A 25,871-nucleotide genomic window follows, 5' to 3' on the forward strand; every position below is an offset into this window, starting at 1 on the left:
ACTCAAATCCTACCACCTCCAGCATAACTCAGTAAGTATAGCCCTTGACTATAATCCCTGTCTGTGCTACATAACTTAGCACCTAGTCATATTCTATCATAGTGTCTGAAGAGCTGGGTAGCCTGTCAATACTTAAAGTAAATCCATGAGAAAATCAAATCAACTGAACTCTTCTGCTGATTAGAATACTGACAGCCTACAATGTAAAGAAAGAGTAAGGGAGACTGGTGCTTCATACATGAAGATTTTTTAAACTTTTATAAGCCCTTTCAGAATCTGACGCAGTACCAAATACCTGTAGTACACTGTTTTACTATCCTTGATCCTGCTAGTTTTCCCTTCTTTCTAGGACAGACAGGATTCTCCAAATTTATAGAGCTAAGGCTGGTGAACATTCTGAGTGATTCACTTAAATAGTATACTGTGTTAAATAATTAGCAAGCAAAGAATGATTATGGAGTATGCACTAACTTCATGGTGCATGAGAAATTCAAACTGGCTCTGAAATCAACTTCAAGGAGTTCTTGGTATGTTGAGATCAGTGCCAGAACTAAGAAAAAAAAAAATGTTGACCTTGAAAAGCTAACAATCATTTAGGTAAGTTTTTATATGTTTACTGAGCTGATCTCATCACCATGAAAAACTATTTCATATTATCCAGTCTTTTCATATTCTGAAAAGATAATTTTAAAAAGTATGGGAAAATTTTTTACTAGATATAATCATTTAAGTAAGTTTTACAAGTAACCAAAACCTTAAACAGAGCAGCAATCTCCATTTTGAAAGCACTCCTCTCTAAATTGTTCTTTCTATAAAGCACTGAAAGGTCATGCAATTGATGGGGTTTTAATGCAATCAACATGAACATTAAATCATTGCCCAACTATTTTAGTAAGAAAGAAAAGATTAAGATAAGACCTTCTCCTCTGTTACCTCCATGTTTACCTGTGGGGAAAAAAATCATGCTCAAAAATACATTCATACATTTGTTCCAGCTAGATAATAAACACAATTAAGCGTAGTACTTCAAGTCAAATCTCATTACAATAAGCTTCAAGGAAGGATACAAATTACAGTATTTCAGTATTAAATTCAAGCAGGCATCCACCAGAAGTCTAACCACTTATTTTTATCAATATAAAGTTAAACCAGAAGAAACACATTTTACGGAGTCTAACTTTATTTTTATTTATTTATGATAGTCACAGAGAGAGAGAGAGAGAGAGAGAGAGAGAGAGAGAGAGGCAGAGACACAGGCAGAGGGAGAAGCAGGCTCCATGCACTGGGAGCCCGACGTGGGATTCGATCCCGGGTCTCCAGGATCGCGCCCTGGGCCAAAGGCAGGCGCTAAACCACTGCGCCACCCAGGGATCCCCGGAGTCTAACTTTAAACAAGTGTTGTCTCAAGTTTATTCTAACATTACACTATGTTGAATAATGTATCTTTTCCACAAATTAATATAAGGTACCTTTAACTATTCAATTTTTGCATAAGGAACACACTGTTGAAAGGAATTAGCAAAACAGGAATATTCCAAAAGTTAAATTGTAGATCACATCAGCAAAAAAATCTAGAAGTACTTCATTTCATGTAAGGCAAATTGAAATTTATAAAGTTGACAAGATCTAAACATTTGTTTAAAGTGTTTTTTTTCAAAATTCTGATATAGAGTATGTTAACGAGTGTGAACTGTTCAGTTCTCAGTCTCATCTTTTTACAGACACATTAAATAAGAATGGGGGGCACTTGGATAGCTCAGTCAGTTAAGTGTCTGCCTTCAGCTCAGGTCATGATCTTGGGGTCCTGGGACTGAGCCCCCACATCAGGCTCCCTGCTCAATGGAGTATCTGCTTCTCCCTTTTCCTCTGCTCTTCTCTCCCTCTCCCAACTTGTTCTCTCTGCTCTGTCTTGTGTTCTTTCTCAAATAAATAAATAAATAAAACATTAAAAAAAAAAAAAGACTCAATGGTTAGGCTGCCAAATGAAAAATTACATGGAATTCCTTCCTCTTTTCATCCACTTTTAAAAGCTTTGCATTAAAGATACTTAATATACATAAATACTAATAAGGACAATAACAAGCAAAGCTTAGGGGTGCCTGGGTGGCTCAGTTGGCTAGGTGTCTGCCTTCAGTTCAGGTCACTGGAGTCCTGGGATCGAGCCCCTCGGTGGGGAGCCTGCTTCTCCCTCTCCCTGTGCCCCTCCCTGCTGCTTGTGCTCTGTTGCTCTGTGCTCTCTCAAATAAATAAATAAAATCTTAAAAAAAAAAAGACAAAAATTAAAAATAAACATGCGTGCTAAAAATTCCTACATTTTTAAAATAAACACCACCTAATATTAGTAAGCAAAAATAGCTTTGTGAACTAGGTAGCACTATTCCTGTTTTTCAAATGAAAAACCTGAGGTTTAAATAGACTATAAGCCTTCCAAGGTCATAAAATTAATGATGACACAGAAAACAGATCCCAGAATTCCTCACTCTTAGCAAATGCCCATACACTACACCATCAAATTACGTGTATCAAATCTTCAAATACTTACCATAGAAATGTCCAAATCCCATGCTGATTGCAATCACCAAAGCAAGTATAACACACTTATTGAGACCACTGCTGAACTGGCGTTTACACAACTCCTTAGAGGGTTCACTTTCTTGTTCGGGGAGTAGCCTTTCCTCAGATTCTGAACTAGAAACAGTCTTCTTCCTAGCACGGCGTCGTCTAAAAGCAGGACTAGGCTGATGACTGGTTTCATCACTACTTGATTCATCGTCACTAGGCTGGGATGAAAATACTATTTTAAAAAGAAAAATGTAAATATTAAAAATTTTAGAAAAGCTTTTCCAGTAAATATGTTTTAGTATAATCAATGCCATCCCTACATGCCCTTTTACATAAGACAGCCAAAAACAAAACCAAAACAACACAAATGAAAACTCAAAGTTTTCAGGTTTATCCACATAAAGCCAAAACAAAAGATTTCAATTGTGACACATAAGAATCTGTTAATCATATTCTGTGCCTTTGAGGATCTATCTGGTTTTATTTTTAAAACCTCTCTTATAGTTAACACTGTTAGAACATCATTCTCATAAACTAGTAAACTTCTTTGCTATTAGAACCATAAACAGATACAGTTTCTAGAAAGAAAAAAATTCTCTTCTTCATTCAATTTCAAATAGAGGGAATTTAAGTTCAACTACTTAAGGAACACAGGGAAGTATATGAACAGTTCCTGTGACTTACAAAGTACCAGAACTACCAAAAGTTCTCTATTGGGTATATCTGGACCCTAGTTTCATTTGCATCCTTTGAGTCCACAATCAATGTTCAAAAACTATACAGTTTAACACAGGTTTCCAGAAGTCAGATGAGCCCTTCCCTTCGACTGCCACTCTTACTAGAAGGTTATTAATTTTACCCTCTAGTAAATATGTCAGCATGAGGAAGTGACACAACAGCTATTCCGATATTAAGGACTAGTCTGGTGCTGCTCCTTTATGAAAAGAATAGTAAAAAAGAACAATAAAAAAATCCATAAGAAATCTAAAGTCGTGGTAATATATCCACTAAAAAAAACAAAAAACAAAAAACAAAAAGAACAAAACAAAACACCTTCAGTTTTTTCAAATGTAGAGCTTATTAACAATGTTCCATCAATAAATAAACTACATATTGACACAGAAGGTTAGATGTAATTTCCAAAGGCCAGTTAAAAGAGGGGAAAAAAAAAAAACACCAAATGTAAGGAGATAAAATGTGACCCTCAATTTGATACAAACAGCTCCAAAACAACAAACATTCATGCTTCAAAAAAGTAAAACAGTTCTTTAGAAGACAGGATATCCATGCCACAGGAAAGCTAGTGACTTGGGTTAGGCAGTAATTTTTAAAGATGGGTCACAAAGGATTCAGTTAACTTTCACACCAACAACAACAAACACAAAGACAAAAAGAACTACTGAATGAATGAATATTCCTAATACTCAGTGATACAGATGCCACTGAGAGATCTTTTGGTCATGACCCTTATGCCCATCATGTTTATCTGGTTATTCTTGATCACTAGTTTTTCCCAGATGCCGTCGCCTCAGCTGTGAGGTTACATTTCTTGGACAAAAAGAAAGAAAGGAAGACTTAAACAAAGCATTACATAATACAAAGGCATCGCATTCAAGATCATGGCTGGATATTTAAGTCAGATTTCAACAATATTAAAATGGGTAAATGTAAAAACAAATCATTTGTCGAAATTCCTTAAATAAATTTAATTCTACAATAGCATATCGCCTTCATATAGATTCTAAGTAAACAAGCCAGCCTCATCCATATTAATAAATTGATATCCTTATCCAATGCTTCCATCTTTTTTAACCCATACATGTCATAGCTGAAATATTTTGATTTTTAAATTTCTTTCAAAGCTTAACTTGGCCCAGAGTCCAAGATGCAGGCAATGCAAAGGCATGCAATAAGCTTAGCCAGCTTTATTACAAGATCAATTTGAACACCTGTTTAGAGTATCACAGATGACAACAGTTATCTTTAAAGCACTCAGTAAATAGTAAATGTGACTAGGCACACTCAGCTCTAGAAAAGCTGATCAGATTTAGTCACACCACCTTGGAAAGCGAGTTGGCTAGGAACATGGTGTTTCAGCTGATCATCCCATCCCCTTATGCATTCAGGAATCTTCCACAGCTTCTCCCACCACCTTTCTTTTGTGAATAAACAGGAAAAAAAGATGTATAAAGCTTTAATATAAAGACTAAAAAGGAAAGAGAGAATTGAAAATACTTATTTTAATTATCACTCAACATTGTTATTTGTGCTCCATCAAAATTGATCACGCCTTAAAAAAAAAAAAAAAACGTATGTGCAATATAAACTTTTCTACAACTCCCAACTTTGCTTTCTTGGGGGGAAGTCCTGTGGGGGCAGTGGATAGTATTCTTACATGAACAAAAAGTATACTGCCATAAGAATCTAATTCAGAAGAAAAAACTGAAGTTGAAATCCTACAGAAATGGAGAAGAAAGGAAAAATCAAAATAACCAGGCAACAGGTAGTAGGGATTAACAGACCAAGAAAAACAGGTGAAAGAACGAAGACCCCTGGCAACTGATTTATATATAATATTTTCAACATAATCCAAAATATAATTTTTTGAAACTTTATAGCACTTTGTTTATTGAAATAATTCATTCCTTCAGGAGAGATAGCAATGGATAAAAATATTCCTAATAAAATATGCCTTTTAACTGAAACTGTAAAACTCCCAAGAGCTGCAAGGAGATAAAAATCAGAGTAATGAGCTTTGAAGTATCCAAGTTCCTGAAAACATTGTTTGTAAGATCAATTTCTTAAATGTCTGCCTAGACCCTTCTGCAATCCTCCTGCTTCAATGTGACTTTTTCCGGCCCATGAATATTCTCATATTCAACCACCATCTATAGTCTTCCCAAAAAAGAAAGGAAAGAGGGAAAGAAGACTACTTGAGTACAGCACAGACCCTGGAACTAAATGAATAAAATAAGTTTGAACAAAAAAGATTCTGAAGTCAATTCATTAGTCCTCGTAATACATACACTATGTACACCATTCTGGCGAAGGCTGGCCACTAAGAATGCCAGAGGAGTATTTAAATATTTGAAAAAAGTGTTTTCAAACTCTTGCTTATAAGCAAACTGTCATTAAATGAGATAGCTAAAAATCTCTATTTGACATTTTATTAGCTTGAAATGGCATAACAGCAATTCCTGGTTCTGGCAAGTATAAATATTAAAGAATGGTAAACTCTAAGAAAATGACCTGAAATAAACACATCCTTATTTCTGCATCAAATTAGGAAATTTTAGGAGTCACTGACAGTGTTCCAACTTGTCTTTCTCCCAATTCATCCTTGAGTTACAAATCTTGGTTAGTAACTGTGAGTTCATCATAATAGGTCTGCTTCTTTTATTTCCCAGTAACTTTGTGTCTAAATATTTATGTCCACCTTGAAAGATGTAATATATATCCCTCAAGCTAAGCCAAAGAAACAGAAAGGAATAAGCTAAGTACTTCAATTTTAACCTCTACATCACTGTCTGAATAGTAGGCATTAAGTGCATTAATAACGTGACTTAAAATAGGCACCCTTCCATGACTCAATCTAAAATGAAAGATACAAAGGTCAGGGGTTTTGGGATGTTGTTGTTCTGCTAGCTCTTTGAACACTGTTTAGCACATAAGTAGCATTCAATAAATGTTTGCTAAATGATTAATAACTGAAAGGATCTAACAGACTTCGATAAGAAGCTATTTCACAATTTCTAAAATACAAAATTTGTATCATTCTAAGTAGAAATCGACTTTCTTCTGCTTTTTTGTTATAATGGCTCAATCTTCCATCCTTAATATCTAAAATATGTCAAATTCATTTTGGAGTGTTTAAGACAATAACAAATCTCCTTGAAGATATTATTTTTCATCTTTTACTTAATAAAAGATGGCATTTATTGTTATAACAATTCTGCTGTAGGCCCTGTGACCTAAGAAAACACTAAACAGTAGATTTTACCAAAAAAATTTCAACTGTAATAAAAACTTGTCCATTATGTAAAATGTGGTCCCAGGAGACCTTACATCTCTAGCAGTGTATTCTTTACGCAGCTCTTACCAGTTTCTGGCTGACAGAATGTGTACTGGCTGCTGGAAGAAGAGCCCATGTTTAAGTCTTCTGGACTCTGTGCTTCTTCAACAATTAGAGTTTCTGGATTTCCAATTTCTTCTAACTTAGGTGGCTCAAGGGTAACAATATCAGAATCATCACTGACAGTTCCAAAATAGACATTGTCTTCAGATGACTTTTCTTCTTCTCTCTAAGGAATAATTTTAGACAATAAATTTACTGTCAGTGTCTAATAAATTTAGAAAGTAAGTTATTTAACACCCTTATATTTTCTATTTTCTATGTAGTTCAAAGTGTATACCAGGATTTAAGTAGTATGGTAATTTGGGCTTAAAATAAAAGATAGGAGTCCTGCCCAAAAGACAAAGATTACTCAATACCAAGTTCATCTTTTAGTTTGAAAACACCATCAAACCCCTTAGCAATTCTCTCAGAATTAGATCAAACTGTTGCTAATCATCATAGGCTGCAGAAGCTGATAGGCCCACCTTTAAAGCCAAGGACCACACAAGGGAGAGAATTCATTTCTCACTAATTCCATGGGTTTATCTGAGCATAACTCTGTAGTCAGAAAGCCCAGAAAAGAGTGATTACAAATTTCTCTGGTTACACATATCACAAACTTCAATAGCTATGTCATATACAAATCATCTAGTTTTATCCAGAAGTCAAGTAAAACATCAAAAAACAAGATTCAGTTTGTTCTCAAATTTAAAAGCGAACCTTCATTTTTAGGTAAATCCTAATAACGTAATCTCTCAATATAATTCAAGAATGCAATCTATTTCCAAAGAAAAGCATATTAGAGGGGAAATGAACAGAAATTACTTTTGCAATTACTTTGGTAAGTTAAAAGACATCTCACCTAAGAGTTTAAGACAGAAGCTAACTCTAATCATAAAGGTGACTGATCTATGGAGTCTCAAAATTTTTAATAGAAGTTGTTTATAATTCATAAAGCAATAGAATGCACAACCTGAAATGGAAGCTTTAATTATTCCTTAGTATTAATTAACAAATATTGTATGTCATATATCCATAGAGTACAACACAAGTTTACCTCAAGTGCTGACTTCGTTTCCTCCAAAGCTGGATAAGCAGCTTCTCCCATTAATGGTGTGCCATTTTGGCTACTCTCTGATAAAAAGCAAAGATCAATTCAATCAATTACACTTAACTGAGTTTTTGTAGTTCACAAAGATTATAATTTGAGTACATAAAATCTATTCCTAATTTTTAAAAGTGGATTTAATTAAATATCATATACAATGATAAAAGTCACTCTACCTTTGCGTTTAAAAAGATTTCTCTATTCAAATTATTTGAAACTGTCGGAATTATTTCAGATACTGAATTCACTTAAGATCTACTAAAAAACAATATAAATCTCTAAGTAAACATAATCTTTTTTTTTTTTTTTTTTTTGTAAACATAATCTCTACTTTACAATACCAAAGTAATGAATCCAAGGTATCTGTAAAAACCTGTTAATTTGGAGGGATGCCTAGGTGGCTCAGCAGTTGAGCATCTGCCTTTGGCTCAGGGCCTGATCCCAGATTCCCAGGATTGAGTCCCACACATCAGGCTCCTTGCAATGGAGCCTGCTTCTTCTCCCTCTGCCTGTGTCTCTGCCTCTCTTTCTGTGTCTCTCATGAATAAATAAATAAAATCTTTAAAAAAAAATCTGTTAATTTGGAAAACCAATTTTTAGACATCTGATGGTACATTTTCTGAGTTCATGACGTTTATTCAAAATTCCTAAAAGTATTACTATTCTAATGATTGTCAATGCCTGGTAACGCAAGAATCAAAACTATAGCTTCAAATTATGAATTCTTTGCAATAAAAAAGATTCAAAAGAACACAAAAAATAAGATAATGTCACTATAACAGATATATTTTAGAAGAAACTCCTCAAATAAAAGGGTGTACAAAAAAGCTGAAGTTCATAAAATTATATTTTTAATGAAAAAAGCTATTAAAAGTTTAATACAAGTTAAAAATACTACAAAATGATAAACATATACATTTTATGCATAGCAAAGAACACAACCAAATGTTAACAGTACTTACAACCAGATAAAAAGAATTAAAGGTGACCTAAAATTTTTTTTGCTCATCATTTTTTTCTGTCATGAACATGTATTTCTCATATAAATTAGCCCCTTCAAAAATTAAAAAACAGGAGAAAAAAAGAAAAACTATCCCATTTGTATGTGTTCCATAGCCCCTAACAAAATATTAATCTGAAATTAAGACTCTTCAACAAAGATGGACTTGGATCCAAAGACTCTCAAGGAAGTTTCAAAGTACTTTTACATATGTGAGTATATGCATTACTTGGGAGTAATAATCCACAGCTTTCAGATTCTCAAAGAGCTCTCTGACCTATCAATGATGAGAATCAGTGTTCCAACACGAATAATCAATATAGGCTGAAGACAAGATTAAGAAGTATAATCTATCATACTTCTAGGCATGACATACTCACTTTAATCTCCTGAGTAAATGTTCTGTTTACATTTTAATGCAGTTTTTTAAAAAAGTTTAAGAAGTACTTTAAAAATGAAGAGTACAGCATTTAAATACCCTTTACCACCTCTAACCAACAGTAATTTGAAGCATGATAACTAGAGAATCCGAGTTTAGTAAATCCCTTATGATTAATTATTTTGTAAATCACTAGCCTTAATCAATGATTAGCAGTATTTAGCTACTGGTTACACTTGTAGTATCAGAGAGTTATACAGAGGCCCAAATATATACTACAGCTGCAAATAAACAAACCTCTGGGCATTAGGTACCACTACCTACCTAATCCACACTAACATTCTAGTCATTCAGTGACCTGATCACTTAAGTTAGCTAGAAATGCTGCCCACCTAGAAAAAAGGTTAAAGATTCATCCTGTTGTTTACACATCATATTTAAGAAAAAAAAGACCTTTTTTAATATCTTACCTCCCGGCTCTGACTGCAATACTTGTAGTTCCTCTTGCTCTAAAGATGTACATTCTGGAGCGAGCTCACAGCTGTCACTGGCTGTACCATGTTCAGAATTCACCATCTCTATATCAGACCCCTATGGAAAAAGTGATAATCAGTTATATGTCTATCAGCTGCTCAAAGTTGGACACGACTACAGGTAGATATTTCCAGTGTTAAAAGTCCTAGATGCCATACTCCAAAGGGAGTGGTATCTAATCTAACTACCTTTTATTCAATTTAGTCCATAAAGACCTATGGCAGGAAAATGGCAGGATGGAATCACAGGCTAAGATTCTTTATATATATATATATATATAAATTTAAATTCTAAAAGTCAACCAAAAATCAAATGCTCTACTCGATAATAAGCCCAAGCAATAAATTTGATCCCAGAGGATGTTTTTAAACTAAACTTTAGCTATTTCTATTAATTTACTTCTACTCAACATTTATGAAAGTACTATGCAAGGCACTTCACTATGTGTTATGAGGTATAAAAAATACAAATCCAAAATACAAGTTTATAGCCTATTCAGAGAAATTTCCATATGCAAATAACTATTTACTGTGACAATGTAGAAAACTAAAAAGCCTAAGGGCAAGGATTAAAATGAATCTATAGAATGAATGGAGTAAACCTTCCCTATAAAACTTTAGAGTATTATTTATTTTTCCAAAGTTGTCCTCCCTACTGTAATGTTAGACTGTCTTCTCTATAATAAAACAGTGGATCTTAGTTTTTTTTAATCCTTTATTAATTAGCAAAATAAAATTAGCCACTAAGCTCCTTCTGCCTATCCCCAATGCCTCTCTCCCAATTTTTCCTGTGGTTTACTGACCCATGAAATCGAAAGGTCTAAGTTCTCCTGACATATATAACTCAAAACAGTAAAAAGAATTCATGAATGAGAACTCTGAGTGTTAAGACACTTGCTTAAGGTGGCAGGAAAATGATAGAAACAGGCAAAGTTAGGGCTGAATTGGGGATTGCAGGGGAGACCAGTTCTGGCCTAGGAATGGTGCCAAAGGGAATGATGGCAAAGGGAATGATGGCAAAGGGAAAGGAAAAGGAAACCTGCATAAGAGACATTAGCAGCAGAACCTGAAAACTAGATACAAAGGGAAGGAGGATAAAAATACAAATATGATCTACTGTAAGACAGGATGTCTCTATTACAGAATACTCCAATGACACACTTGGCTGAGTGCCAGAGGTTTACTATCTTGCTTCATACTACAGACTCACAAGTAAGACTCTCACAGCTTCCTTGATCCTATACTATTAATTATCCTGAAGGAGAAGTTATTCCTATGGGAGATGATCTATGCTTTACAGAAAACAGGTTAAAAATAGAAAAGTCACTTATTAAAAAAAGAAAACAGAAACCACCTCAATCTCAATTGATACAGCTGCTATCAAATTTTCAAACTTTACTGCAGAATAAAACATCTCTTCTGGTTAATGTTGATTTTAAGAAGACATGAGTAACCAACTGTCTAAACCTTAAATTATCAAAGTAATTATAAAAATACCATTTAAATTTTTATTAATCAAAGAAAACAAGTCAAGGCTTAAGAGATCCGAAAAACAAATAGAAAATCTATAGATAAATCCATTAAAACTTTAGATATAGATGATTTTTAACTTAGTGCTTCTACTCATTAGAATTTTTTAAAAGACTTAATTTATTTGACAGAGAGAGAGCACAAGCAAGGGGAGCAGTAGGCAAGCAGGCTCCCCAGTGAGCAGGGAGTCCAACATGGGGTTCGATCCCAGGACCCTGAGATCATGACCTGAGCTGAAGGCAGACACTTAACCAATTGAGCCATCCAGGTGCCACTACTCATCAGAATTTTTATGACTTTTCTACAATAAACACGTATGTTTCCAGTGTGGAAAATAAATTAATGCTTATTATATGCCAGCTATGTAATATTATACTTCTATAATAAAACTTTTTTTTAAAGTGTTCTAACCGTAGTCCTTTTTCTATCAAGTTCTGTTAGTAACATAATGTAGCATAACATATCCAAAGTAGAACACATGTTCCCCATGCTCCTTTCTGATCTGTTTAAATGCAGACTCTGACATTTTCTAGTTACATAACCTTCACCAAATTACTTAACCTCTCTAAGCTCTAGTTTTCTCATCTAAGAAATGAGAATGAAAACACTCTATACCACAGAAGTTGTTCAAAATTCTATGAGAATGTAGGTAAAGTACAGGGCCTAAATAATAATAAACCCTCAATTAATATTTGCCTAATGTCTCAAAGCCAAGGAAAGCAATGTACAATAATGCAGAAGACATTAGCTCATGAGGAGTTTTCAGAAGTGAAGATTAATGTGGGTGGGAAAATGTCCAAACTATAGACAATGGAACCTCAGGTTTCAATGTAGAAAAATACTGACCTTCAAAAAAAAAAAAAAAAAAAACAGCTGATACACTATAATATTACAAATGGCCTTATAAAAATGTTAAATAGCATACCTCATGATTGATGACAGTCCAACCACAAGATGAATCACTGTCACTGGAATTTTCAGACATTTTTCAGGTCTACAAATAAAAAACATATTGTCACATGGGATACATTTTTAAAAATTCTATAGGAAGCACTATATGTGCCCAAATGCAAAAAGTGGCTTACTGCCTGCCTTCTAGGTGAAACTGAGACAACCCACCCACAGATTTATCACACAGGACATATAACTGCATACTTGCATGAACAAATACAACCAAACTTTTAAGACAAAGAGATCCTCCTGAACTAGAATAGTAGACAGTCATACTGTAGGAATAAAAAAGCTGTGGTCTGAAAGAAAATGTAAGATTTGGCCAAGCAGAACTGAAGGGAAAGAAGCCACTTTGTGTGGGTAAATCAAGGTTTCATTAAAAGATCAAATAGGGGAAGAGCTCCCAGGCCAAGCAAAATGAAGTCTAAAGTACTGGCTACATGAAGCAATGGAGATTTTTCAAGCAGGGACGACACGATCAAACAGTTTTTATGAAAATAACGGTGTCAGCAATACTTCACCTAAATTAAAATGGTAGGAAAACGACCAGAGATCGGTTAGAAACTTGTGGTCACTGACAATAACGTAAACTTAAGTCCTAAACCAGCATATATATATATATATATACTGGTCACTCTAACTGGTTTATTCTCCCCTTTCTATCTGAAACTCCTATTTAAACTTCAAAACCAAGCTAACTAAATGGTAATCTTACTGGCTTTGCTGTATATATTTAAGTCCTATAAATGCTTTTATTATTGTACATACACGGAAAACACACAGAATCCATCTTGATGGTTGGTGTTCTAACAGAATTCTATTTCAGACAATTTAATATGGAACCAGTGTTCCAGTAAGAACAAGGCAAAAAAGAGTGGTCTAAAAATTTTATTATTTTAAAAGGAGAAGGTGTTGGGATGCCTGGGTGGCTCAATCTGTTAAACATCAGACTCTTGGATTTCAGCGCAGATCATCTCTGCACTGAGCATGGAGCCTGCTTAAGATTCTCTCTCCCTCTCTCTCTCTCTCCTTCTGCCCCTACCCTTACCTCCAAAGAATAATAACAAAATGAGAAGGTCCTTAAGTCACAAATGATATAAAAATTAGCATGTTTTCAGAAAAATTATTCAAAATCTAAAATAAGATATAAAGATGACTGTATCACTTTTACAGTCATGTTAGAGCATTTTCTAATAAGTTACCTGAGATCACCAATTACCTGATTTCCTACTTACAACTGATTAGGGCCCAGGCAGTTTATAACTACAAATCTAAAGGTAAACTACTACAGTGCAATAAATGTTTTCTTTCCAGTAGAGAAGACTACCCCAAAGGTTATAGTCTGTATACCCTACAGAGTATTAACCAATTGCATATCTTAGCAATTTTATTTCAGTATTCCTTATTAAACTGAATATATAACTCCCAATGCCTCATGAACCAGTTTTCATGAGTTTAAAAAAACTTATGTTACGATTTGTACTTCATTTTTTTAATAATAATCTGAAAATTATTGGTTGATGTATGAGACTACACAAGACAGTAATTAACTTAGCAAGAGGAAAGGAGAATGGTCAAAGAAGGCTTTATAAATAAGGTTGCAATGTTTTTTAGACATGCTCTCTCGCATTAAGAGTTATTACAAAAAAATAGTTTTCCTCGTTAAAAAAAAAAAAAAAAAAAAAAGACACTGGAAGGGTTTCCCAAAAGAACAGAAAAAGCATCACAGAACAAAAACAAAGGCAGAAAAAATCAAGTATGAACATTCTAAGGAAGGCACTAATCCAGCATGAGTGGAATATTAAAAGAGTATCAGATAGGAATCTTTAAAAGTGCATATATTAAGATGAGGAAGCAATTCAAGAGCCCTCAACCTGCAGGATACAAGCCATCAGTGCAATAATCCCTGGAGAAGATGAGCGCCTACATTTAACCAAGACTGACGAGGGGGAGAAATTGGGAATGATTTTAGAAAACATGAAAGATTTTTTTTTTTTTTTTAAAAGGACTGAATAACTAAATATAGAAGAGGAAAAGAGTATTGGTAGGAGAACTCCCAGGTTTCTGGTTTAACCAGAAAAACCATTCTATATGGAACAAGAAGGAAAGCTGGCTGAAGCCTAAAAAGCATTCTTCACCATGTGGAAGATGGTAATTAACTTCCTCTGAAGCCCACATTCTCATGCTCCATCTCATCCCTGAGATTTACCAGCTTTATTTTGTTAATAATCTTCCAAAATTTGTGGGTTACCAAACCCAATCAGAGATATTTAATGTGTTTATCTCCTACCCTTCTCTAAGTAATTTCCATTAAACAGTTCTTTTAAACAGATAAATTCCTAGCTTTTGTTTTCCAACAAAGTAATCTAACAGCTCAGTTGATGAAATTAACAATGCCAACAATTCAAAATAAGGTTATATACAATGCTGAATTGAGATGACTTTTGCATAACTGAGTTTTTCAAATCAAAGAGCTCACTTAAATCAGGGCCCAGTTTAATTCTTTATTTACTCATCTTGAAGGAAGAACAAGTTTGACATCTAGGCCAAAGGAGAAAAAGAACACAACACCAGAAACAGTTTGGATAAGTAAAATTCACAGCCCTACTAAAGAATCATTTTAAGTCAGCAGTTCTCAAAAAGTTGGGTGCACTGCAATTAAAACTTTAAAAAAGTAAATTTCTGAGCCCCACTTTAGACACACTGACTCTAAAAGCTGCCATTGTATCTGAACTTCCCCACTTGACAGTGATCTTCCTAAAATGATAATTTTATTATATTACCTCTTTAAAATGTTAAAATTTTCTTTTTTTTTTTTTAAATGTTAAGATTTTCATATGGTCTTTAGGATAATGCTCAAAGGCATTGTATAGCTAATGCTTTATCTCTAACACCTCATCCTCTCTCCATCCACTCCCTTTCCCCTCATGATTTTGATTCCCTTAAAAGGTTTGGCTTTCCCTTAACTCCAGGGCTTTTGCAAATATTCTAATCAGTTCCCTATCCCATTACCTCAACCCAAACTCCTGTACCCACCTTTGGTATCTCAGCTAATGCATTACTTCCTTTGTGAACAATTCCCTGACACCATCCCCAAAGACTAGTATTTTCCCTAATCTACTACCTGAAAGAGAACGCTGTGCTGTAATTACTTATTTACCTATTATATATTCCCAACACACAGCACATTGCTTGACACATATTAGGCACTCAAAAAGAAGAAAGGTAAAGACTTCTGGATGATGATGCAGTAAGTAACACAAGTCTAAGTGTTCCTCAAGGAACTCAAGATTCTAGAGGAACCCATGAGGTTTGTTATTTTGACCAAATGTAAATGCACAAACCCTTAATTATTAGCTTTACTAATAGTTCAGAAATATGCAGAGTTTATGGAAAGTTACAAGGCATAAAAAAATACAAAGTTATAAAGCTAAGGGTGCCTTATGAAGATAATTAAGCTTGAAGCACTTTTCTACACTCAGGCTTCCTTTCATTCCTGAGTAGTTTCTTTAATCAGTCATACATATCCATAATTGCTTAGGTTTCTTGGGTATTCAAATATAATCTCTACAAAACTAAAATCACTTCCTGCTGTTCTTCCTGTCTTTGGTTTCTGAGAAAAGCATCAGCCAAAAACAATCTGGCTATAAGGAAAAGCCACAAAATATCAGATCAAAAATCCTAGATTTAGGATAATTCAAACCCCACCTTGACCCAAAATTCCAACCAAGTCTAACTCCTTCCTTATCCATTCCCCACTTCCACTGCATAACCCAACTTCATCATTTCCCACTTCAATTACAGTAACAGTTCCCTAATGGATCTCTACCGGCAATCAATTTCCTTCAAGTCACTCCTACATAAGGCTGACTACACTAAGTTTATTCTAAAACTTAAATCTGCTCATTTAAACTTCTGAATCACACTGCCTTCAAGATAAAACCCGAAGTCCCAGAATAAGAGATTTCAGAACAGGAGACATTATTTATATTGACTCTCACTTCTTAAGAAATCTTAAAGAATATTTCTTCACAACACATAAGATTTTATATGTAGAACCCTATGGAAGAGAATGACAATAATCATTACAAACATGATTTCAACACAGAATATAACACATATTGGTGATAACAGGATTCCATGGAGTCTCATCTCGTTTATGAAGCTACTTACAGCAGAAAAGTCCAATTCTACACTGGTATAATCAAATTCTTCAGCAAACAGGAGGCCTACGGTGAATAACATTTTAAATTCATTCCTTTATCCATCTGTTGAACATTTACTGAGGTCTTAGCACTTGCTAGGTATTGAAAATGCTATACACCAAGATTCAAAACAAATAGGAGTCTTACCTCCTGGGGCTTAAATTCTATTCGTAGTAGAACTATGTTGAACTTTACCTGGGCCCTGTGCTAGACAAAAGCAAGAAACACTGAAAAAGTCTCCCAGTCCTGCTTTGTCTTCTGACAAATGACTAACTGCAAAGGACCAACTTGCCCTCACAAAACGCAGTTAAGAGTCATTTCCATCCTTCCTCATGATTCCCTTGTTTACTTGTCCCTATAAAACCCCTTGGTTTTCTCCGAGATGTTTCTCATTAATGAACTTTCTCCATATTGTAATAACCTGAATTAAAATCATCTCAGTTGTTCTGTGCATTTCATTTTCCACACTGGAGACATTCAATCAACAATATAAACAGCTAGGTGTATTTGATGGTTTATTTCCTAGTATGGACAAAACAAAGGGGAGTAGCACAGAAAATGCTGGGTTGGAGAGGATTCATTTTTATTTTTTATTTTTTTCATTTTTAAAAACATAGGAAAAGCTTCATTAAAAAAATATATCTTACCATCTATTTTGAATAGGTGAGGAAATCATTATGCAGTTAACTGGTGGAAGAGCGTTTCTGACCAAACAGCAGGTACAAAGTTGGAATGAAGCCTGCCTGCATCTCTGAGTAACAGCAAGGAAGCCTGTGTGGTAGAGAAGAGTGGCCTAGCAAGAAAGCAGGAAGAGACAAGAACCGAGCACTAACAGGCAGAGATGGACCATGTAGGGCCTTACGGATCCTAAGCCTTTTTTAAGCTTTTTATTCTGAGATAAACTAAAAGTCACAAGAATTATGAGGAAAGAAACAGCACTCTGGTAGCCTTACTGAGACAGCATTGTGAAGGTAGAGCAAAGGCAGAAGCAGGTACGTCACTTACAAAGCTACAATAATCTAGCTGAGAGATGATGGGGGTTTGGACCAGTCAGAAGTGGACAGGTAACACATGTATTCTGAAGGTACAGCTAATAGCACTTTCCGAAATACTGAACGTAAGGTGTGAGAGAGGACTCCTGGGCTACACAAATACAAAAATGAAATTGCCACTGAGACAGGAAGGCTTCAAAAGCAGTAGGTTATGAAAAGAAAACTAGTGAACTGTCTGGGGGCATGTTAAATCTGAGACAGTGATGATCACATCCAAGTAAAAACATCAAGCAAGATGCTGGAGGCTGAATTTAGGGGAGTTATAGTCTAAAGATGTAACTGTAAAATAATTTAGGTGGCAGCTGTCAAAAGAAATAACACAGCAACAATTTTATCTCATAATGTACAACTAGAGTGAGTATTACCTGATATGATGGTGCCCCTCATCCTTCCTGAGTAGCTACATTTTACTATGGAAAAGTGTACGGTTTCCTGCCACCATATCTTCTAGAATTAGACAGGATGGAGAATGGAGGCATTATTCTCCCACACATCCAAAATTCCAAAGCAAGCCAACCAATGGGCTGTTAGCAAAGGTCCCAAGAAATGCTGCTGTACTTTAAAGATGAGTCAGTCCAGCTAGCTTTCAAGAACCTATTTCTAAATGCTTTTCAAAGACTCTGGAACTTTCACCTCCCCAAAAGGATATCATGGTTTAAACCAGATCATCTTAAGAAAGGGAAAAGAATCCAAGATCTCAACTAATAAAAACTTTTAAGATGTCTTTTATACTCTAGTTTTTGTCCAGTAACAACCCCACAGAAATGTTTTAAATGAGCCTACCTTGATCTGGAACATAAATATCACATTCATTCAGTCAGTCAGCATATATTTATTGGGCCAGTGCTATGTGCCGTGCATGAATTATAACAAGTGCTGAGGATACAGCACAGTGAGGTACTAAATCACCAACACCCTCCCTGAAGAGAGCTCATATTCTAGCACCACAAATAAGCAGAATATACGGTAAACCAGTTGACAGCAAGTACCGGGGAAAAAAACAAAGTATGAAAGAGGAAAACTGAATGCAGGGAATGGAGGGTGGGTAGGGATTCAAATTTTAAACAAGGTTAGGGAAGGTCTCCTACAAAACAGGAGGATACCTATTTCTCCATAACCTTAACAGAGTAATAAATAACCCTCTTTAATTTCTAATCATCTCATGAGCAAGAATGATCTCCTCATTTTAATCTGCATGTCCCAGATAACTTAGTGGGATTGTACATCTCCAATGTTTATTGGTGATCCTTATTTCCTTTTCTGTAAATTATCTAATGTTCCTATGTTACACTCTCTTATTGGGTTATCTTTATTGATGTGTAGTTCTTTATAAAATGGGTCATGAAATAATTCACTGTTAACACAACAAATATTTTCTTCTAAAATGCTTCAATTTTTAAAAAATTTCTTCTATCATAGATATATTTTTAAATTTTATGTTGTCAAAGATAGAAGATGGAGAACAAAGTGTTCTTTAGAACATCTGTATTTTAGGGACACCTGGGTGGCTCATTCAGCTCAGGGCATGATCCCAGAGTCCCGGAATCGAGTCCCATATCGGGCTCCCTGTAGGGAGCCTCCTTCTCCCTCTGCCTATGTTTCTGCCCCTCTCTCTTTGTCTCTCATGAAAAAATAAATAAAATCTTAAAAAAAAAAGGAACACCTGTATTTTATATCTTGCTTTAGAAAGTCTTTCCTAAGATTACAACATTATTCTCCTATATTGTCTACTAACACTTTTTCAATTTTGGCTTTTACATTTAGCTATTTAAATCTATGTATCCAGATTTTTTCCCTTTAGTATTAGAAATTGTCCTGATTATTGAAATTGCATACTTTCTATGATTTGAAATGCCACTTTTTATTATATAAAGTTCTACAGATTTATGAATCAGTTTCTGTAGTCTCCATTCTATTCCACTGATCTATATTCCTTGTACCAATACAATGCTATTTTATATATTATGGTACTTATCACTAGTACCATATTTCAACTCTTTCCTAAACATATACAACCACTCTAAACACTTACATACAACGATGAACTGATTGCAGGTTACAAACAATACTTACTCCAAGTACAATTTTTTTTTCTTCCCATTCAAAAGTCTCCCCCTGACCTTGAGAATAAGTATTCTCTATAAAAAGTCAAACTCTGTGGAGATATTCAGAAGCTTTCACTACCGGCTCTAACCTACCAATCACTTAGGTCTCCCTCTTGAACTCTCATCTGGACAAACTTGCTGTTTGCCTCCAGGACACAGAATGGACAGTCCTACCTCCACATCTTCACTTACTCAAGTTCTATTTCCTGGAATGGTTTCCTCCTTCCTTTCTTCTGATTTTTATATTTAAGGCTCAGCCCTCCAAAAAGTTTTCCTAGATCACAGTATCTGACACAATTATCTCTCCCCTTCCCTTGAATCTACGGTATTTACTTCTTACTTCTTAGCATAACGTACCTAATGGTAGTTTATATTACTTTTTTCCTTGAATAACTTTGCTTATTAGTACTACATTCAAGGCTTTGATAAAAACCTCCAATTTTAACCCCACCCCTAATTTGCCTGTTAAACTTAGCACAGTTATGAATATTTTTTAATGTTGCCTATTCTCAAAAGGGATTGAGAGCCACTAAAATCACTAACCACAATGAAGACGTCGAAATAGAAAAGCTTAAGAAATCCACTATTATCAAAAAAAAAAAAAGAAAGAAATCCACTATTATCTAACAATTTCACCCACTCTTCAGCGCTTCCCAGCAAAGTCTCCAGCAGCAAGGAAAGAAAATTTGATGATGTCTAATACAACATCACCCAGCGGTCTTACAAGGTTACTGTATTCCTCAGCTCTAAAAAGACCTCTTACAAAAGCCTAGCAGAATCTATTTTTTAAAAAAGATGGAAGTCTCCAGCTGGAGCTGGCTTCTGTATCATTTCATCTTACTTTCAGCAATCATAGATGATGATACTCTTGCATCTATCAGACCAGCCTTTCTGATGTAATACTGAAGATGCTCTCAGTTTGGTATTAAAGACAGTGAAGTCTAGTCTAGATCTATGCCAAGGCATTTTACTCTCTAACTGTTGTAGCACAGACAGCCCTCCTTAAAGTGCTACACTTTAACCTCAACCCAACATAAACTGTTGTGATGCCACTGATCTACATTAACAAGTCACTTTAAAAAAGAGCCCTACTGAACTCATTATCTTGTTCCTTGAAACTGTTAGTAAGCACATACTTCACTACATTTTCAAGCATCTTTAGAAAAATCATCAGTAGAAATTTCTTTCTGATTGTAATGTTAGACTAAATGGCTTATCCTGAACAGCTGGCTTCAGTAATAGAAGAGTTTTCCCTCATGATACCTAGCCTTGGTAAAAATATAGACATCGTAATGTATATTGTGGGTAGAAGAGTATCTTTATCCTTGGTTCCATTTTATAATTCCTATCACTATGTTCCCTCTGTCTCACTCTTCTTTTGTTACCTTCCTGCATTTTATCTACCTCTTTAAGTTGCTTCAACCTTCTGGCAACAAGATAAATTCATTCATTCACATTCATTCTGCAAATATGTATTAAACACCAGTTATATAAAACTATTCTAAATCCTTTTATTACAATTACTATCCTTCAGGGCATAAAATAGACTTTGATTAGGCAAAATGCAAAGTGAAGCAAAATGTGCAGATAAGAGTGTGGAGGGTATTTCAGGTAAAATTGAGACCATAAATAATGGCAACAAAAAGCATGGGCAAGAATGTCTTCCTCAACAGTGGAAGTACATACAGTTTATTTTTGCTGTAAATTTAATTTAAATGCACCTGGGATATATCCTTCCAAACATTTTATATAAGCATTGGGGTCAACAAGTTCCCTACCTTACTTTTTCCAATTAGCCATATAACAAATTATTTAATGTTTTAAAAATTAAAAATGACTTTTTAAATAAGATTTTATTTATTCATGAGAGACACAGAGAGAGAGGAAGAGGCATAGGCAGAGCGAAAAGCAGGCTCCCCATGGAGAGCCCAATGCAGGACTTGATCCCAGGACTCCAGAATCATGACCTGAGCCAAAGGCAGACACTCTCAACTACTGAGCCACCCAGGTGTCCCCTAAAATGACTTTAATGACTACATAATGTATTATGTATCTATCATAACTTATTATCCTATTAATGGACGTTTAAGTTGCTAATGGGTTTTTATCATCAATGAAAAACAGTGATACAGGACACCTGAGTGGCTCAGCGGTTAAGTGTCTACCTTTGGCTCAGGGCATGATCCTGGAGTTCCGGGATCAAGTCCTGCATCTCCCTGCATGGAGCCTGCTTCTCCCTTTGCCTAGGTCTCTGCCTCTCTCTCTGTGTCTCTCATGAATAAATAAAATCGTAGAAAACAAAAAATAGTGATGCAAGAAAAAAAGTCATCAAAGACTTTAAGTTAGATGGTTCTGACATTATGCTTTATGGTAATCTGGCAAATTCACATTTCAAAAGTTATTTTGACTAGGGGCACCTGGGTGGCTCAGGTCAGTTAAGTACCCAACTCGATTTCAGTTCAGGGTTGTGAGATTGAACCCCGCCTTGGGCTCCATGCCGGCCACAGAACCTGCTTAAAATTCTCTTTCCCTCTCCATCTCCCCACCTAAAACAATATTGGCATAAATACTCCTGTAGTTAGATGGTGAGAGAAATGTATCTCTTTCAGGAATTAAGGAGTCTTCAAGCTGTTCACTGTGGGAGGGAAAAACCTTCCATTTTATTTTTCTTTTTTCAAAGTAGTCTAATCTTAAGTGATGGCTCAGTTTATACTTTTTTTTTTTTTTTTTTAACCACTTACAATGCTGACCCTATTTCTGTCCCCAGATGCTAGCAATAAATAAACCTAGTTTAGGAGTCCCTAGTACCCAGTAGGCCTTTTTGTGCTGTGGGAAACATAAATACTACCCTAGAGAGGTTGATTTCAAGCTTACTGGCTAGAAAGATCAAGTAAACCCTTTATTTGAAAAAGACTAAGTTTCTGTAGGACTTTTTAATCTTTACAGTAGATAAATCTTGCAACATATTTTCACCAAGCAAAAGCAAAGCTAAATGGCCTTCCAAAAACATCAAGGACAAAAGATCTGACAGGTAATTCTGAATATGGAACTAAGTTCTGGCTGCCATTTTGGATGCTTAAAACACAACATAAAAGCTTCCCACCATTGGTGTAAAAGGTAGAGGATGAAAGAGATGCATAAATAAAACAGCCACTTTCACATAAAATACTTTTGAATTAAAAAAGAAAGCGAATTTCATTGTTCTCCTATCTTGCCTCTCAAAGGAAAAAAATCAGTTTTTTGCCAAGTTGCATCATTCAGGAATCGCAGTCTCCATTAAATTTCATAAATGTGATGTTACAAAAGACTTTCAATACATCATTTTCTGTTTGCCTTGTGAAAGATCAGCATTAATATAAGACTTCATAAAATTTTAAGATCACTTGGTAAAATAGGGCTAAAGATTTAAATATACAAAATGAAACCACAAAGACTCAAAGAAAATGGAAAATAGCTTTATAATCCTGAGGTAAATAAAATATTTTTCTAAGCTTTACACCAAACTCAGAAATTGGAAAGGAAAAGATCTTAAAAAGCATAAACTTATTTGCCAAAAGTCACTATATATAAATATGAATGATATACTGGAAAGATATCTGTGATATGTATGACAGAGTTTTCAAAACACTTCAAGTGCACCAATAAGCCAGTAAGAACAAGGCTATAACACTGAGTGGAAAATTTAGCAACGAACATGCTGAAACAATTTATGGAAAACATAAAAATAAATTTACAATAGTGAAAAAAATACTCAAACTTAATACCAAAGATAACAAAGGAGAAGCAAAATTATTTTAACACCTAACCAATTAACAAAGACTCAACAGGTTAATAAGTTAGGGGAAAACAGACATTGTAAACAGTGGAAATGTATACCATCATCCTTTAAGTGATTTCTTTTAACTTTTAAGTAATCTCTACATCCCATGTGAGGCACAAACTCCCGACCCCTAGCTCAAGAGCCACATGTTCTTCTGATTGAGCCAGCCAGGCTTCGCTTCCTTCAGTGATTTTTAACAACAAAATTTTATAGGCAGATACACTGTGACCCACTAATTCTCTTTCATTTCCTATTCATTTCATTTCTAGGAATTATCTGATAGAAATACTCACCCGAGTATAAAAATATATACACCTACATGTAAGAATGGTTGATGGAACAGTTTTTACAACATAAAATTAGAAAGCAAAAGGTATACCAAGAGTGAATTTATTAAAATTAAAATTTGTAATATCTATAATTAATGCAGCCATTAAAAAGATAGAGTAGATCAACATGTCCTGTCATGGAGAAATATCAATACATTTTAAAAAGCAAGACAAATATGTATATTAAAATGCTATTTACATTAATCTATATGCAATATTAAAATGTTAGAGTATCTTTCAAATATAAAAAACTAAAATTACAGTATGTTGGCAAATTGAATTTGAATATTTAAAAAAATTATATTTAAAAAATATAAAACCAAAACTATATGTATCTGCTAAATTTTCAGTGACCAGTTACTAACTTTATAGTCAGCAGAAAAAAATTTTTTTTCTAAAATAAAAAGACAAACCCAATTTAAAGTACAGTATATGACAAGTACAAATCCAATCATCTTCTGAAGATGACAAGTTAAAGGGCTTAAAGGAGTCCTAGAAAAATGTTTCCCATCTGAGGAATGAGAAGTCAACTGTAGAAAACTGACACTTTGATGAAACAGAGCTTTGATGAGGCCACAGTGCAGTAATTATGGCAATCAGATGTGGGTCCTATGGCTGCCCTGCCTCTTGTTACTATATTCATCATGTGAGTGGATACAAAGATAACCATAACCTATCTATAGTAAGTTACCCTCTCCTAGTTCTAATGGAGTGGAATTTCATTTAAAAACACTGAAATCTATCACTAAAGATAGGTATCTGGAAAAAAAAATCTAGAACAGAGTAGTAATTTCACTTTACCCATGCCCAGAAAAAGGCATCAACATAGTGACATGCAGCAAATTAACTTTTTGATCTAGAAAATAAATAAAGAAGTGAGTCAATACACAATTTCTTCACAAGTTTCCTTCTATGATGTAACATCCCTCAAATTGGGAAACAAAAGCAACTACTGCCATATTTGAATATAAAAGTACTCTTTTTTTGTTTCCCTCTAAAGGAAGCCAGCCACACCTTTAATAAAAAGTCTGAAATGACCCGAGTCAACAATATGAATTCAAACACCATAGGGAAATTAAGATGCCTGTTAATATGTAAACAATGTTTTCACCAGGTGTTTCATTCTGAGAAAAAATCCTGGTTTTCTGAGATTGTTTTATCTTAAATCTGGAAGAACCTGAAAGAGCCAACATATACATAAAACTTGACCAAGTTCCATACTCATTTGGGCACCATGAGGCTCTGGTGGCCCCTTTTTTCCTTTCATGAATAAATAAGTAAACTATTGGGTTTTTGCTTGTTTTCCTCTATTCTCAAATTTTTAAAAAGTAACTAATTTTTGCTTATTATAAAATACATATCCATCATGTATCTATACCCTTTAATTCATCCTAATTTTATGAAAACCAAAGGGATTTTGCACTTCTATTGTTTTCCATTTATAAATACAGAACAATGAAATATACATCCATTGTTACTTTTTAGTATTAATATTAGAAAGTTAGTAAAGATAGTGAGTTATCAACAACTAACCATATGACAGCTGTTACCAACTGATGCATGATACATATTTCTTTGCCTTTCACTTTCACTTATATTTACTCTCATAAAGTCCTCAGAAAAGTTTCTAAAAGACTTTCCTACTTGAATGTTCTGTATGTCCACCTTAAAGTTAATCTCAACAATAGATGCTATAATAGGCAGGGTTGACTCCCCCAGAAGGTGTCTAAGCTCTGAACTATTTCTGAAAGACCAATGCTTACACATGCAAAGTATCTCTCAGAGGACCTAGGATTTGATATTCAGTGTAGGCTCACTGTTATGAAATCAACTTAAAGTGACATTTTAGAATATTAAACACATTTAGAACATTAAAAAACATCCACTTCCTACTGTTAGAACTTAAACTGATGATCTTCTTAGACTTTAGATGTGCGATTAAAAAAAAAAAAAATCAAAACCAAAATCAAAAGCCCAACCATAAAAGCACACTGCAGTTTCAGGACCTTTAATGCAGCAGAGTGCAAAGTCACAGTCAGGAGAGGGGCCAGGTTTCCTTCAACCTAGAAAAAGCCAAAAAAGCTCTACCAAAAACGTCAAATTAAGATTCCCATTTAACTGTTATCCATCAAACTTCGCAATCAAGAAATACGTATCACATTCTAATCACACTTCAAATGTAC

At 34.6% G+C, this 25,871-nt stretch overlaps 2 protein-coding genes across 2 annotated transcripts in view; both read right to left on the reverse strand.

Annotated features, from left to right (window-relative positions):
• Positions 1-25,871, reverse strand: part of CCPG1 (cell cycle progression 1) — a 39,502-nt gene that overhangs the window by 10,360 nt on the left and 3,271 nt on the right. Inside the window, exons 2-6 of the mRNA XM_025472719.3 lie at positions 12,152-12,220; positions 9,634-9,754; positions 7,734-7,810; positions 6,662-6,863; positions 2,543-2,794 (exon numbers count right to left, since the gene is read on the reverse strand). Coding sequence (XP_025328504.1) covers positions 2,543-2,794; positions 6,662-6,863; positions 7,734-7,810; positions 9,634-9,754; positions 12,152-12,211 — 712 coding nt within the window. The 5' untranslated portion in view covers positions 12,212-12,220. The remainder of the gene's footprint in view (positions 1-2,542; positions 2,795-6,661; positions 6,864-7,733; positions 7,811-9,633; positions 9,755-12,151; positions 12,221-25,871) is intronic.
• DNAAF4 (dynein axonemal assembly factor 4) overlaps positions 9,701-25,871 on the reverse strand; it is a 95,342-nt gene continuing 79,171 nt past the window's right edge. The window contains exons 10-11 of the transcript XR_007407470.1: positions 12,152-12,220; positions 9,701-9,754 (exon numbers count right to left, since the gene is read on the reverse strand). The gene's annotated coding sequence lies outside the window, so the exon portion shown is untranslated. The remainder of the gene's footprint in view (positions 9,755-12,151; positions 12,221-25,871) is intronic.

This window comes from Canis lupus, chromosome 30 (genome assembly GCF_003254725.2).
Source record: "Canis lupus dingo isolate Sandy chromosome 30, ASM325472v2, whole genome shotgun sequence".
NCBI classification, from domain to species: Eukaryota; Metazoa; Chordata; class Mammalia; order Carnivora; family Canidae; genus Canis; species Canis lupus.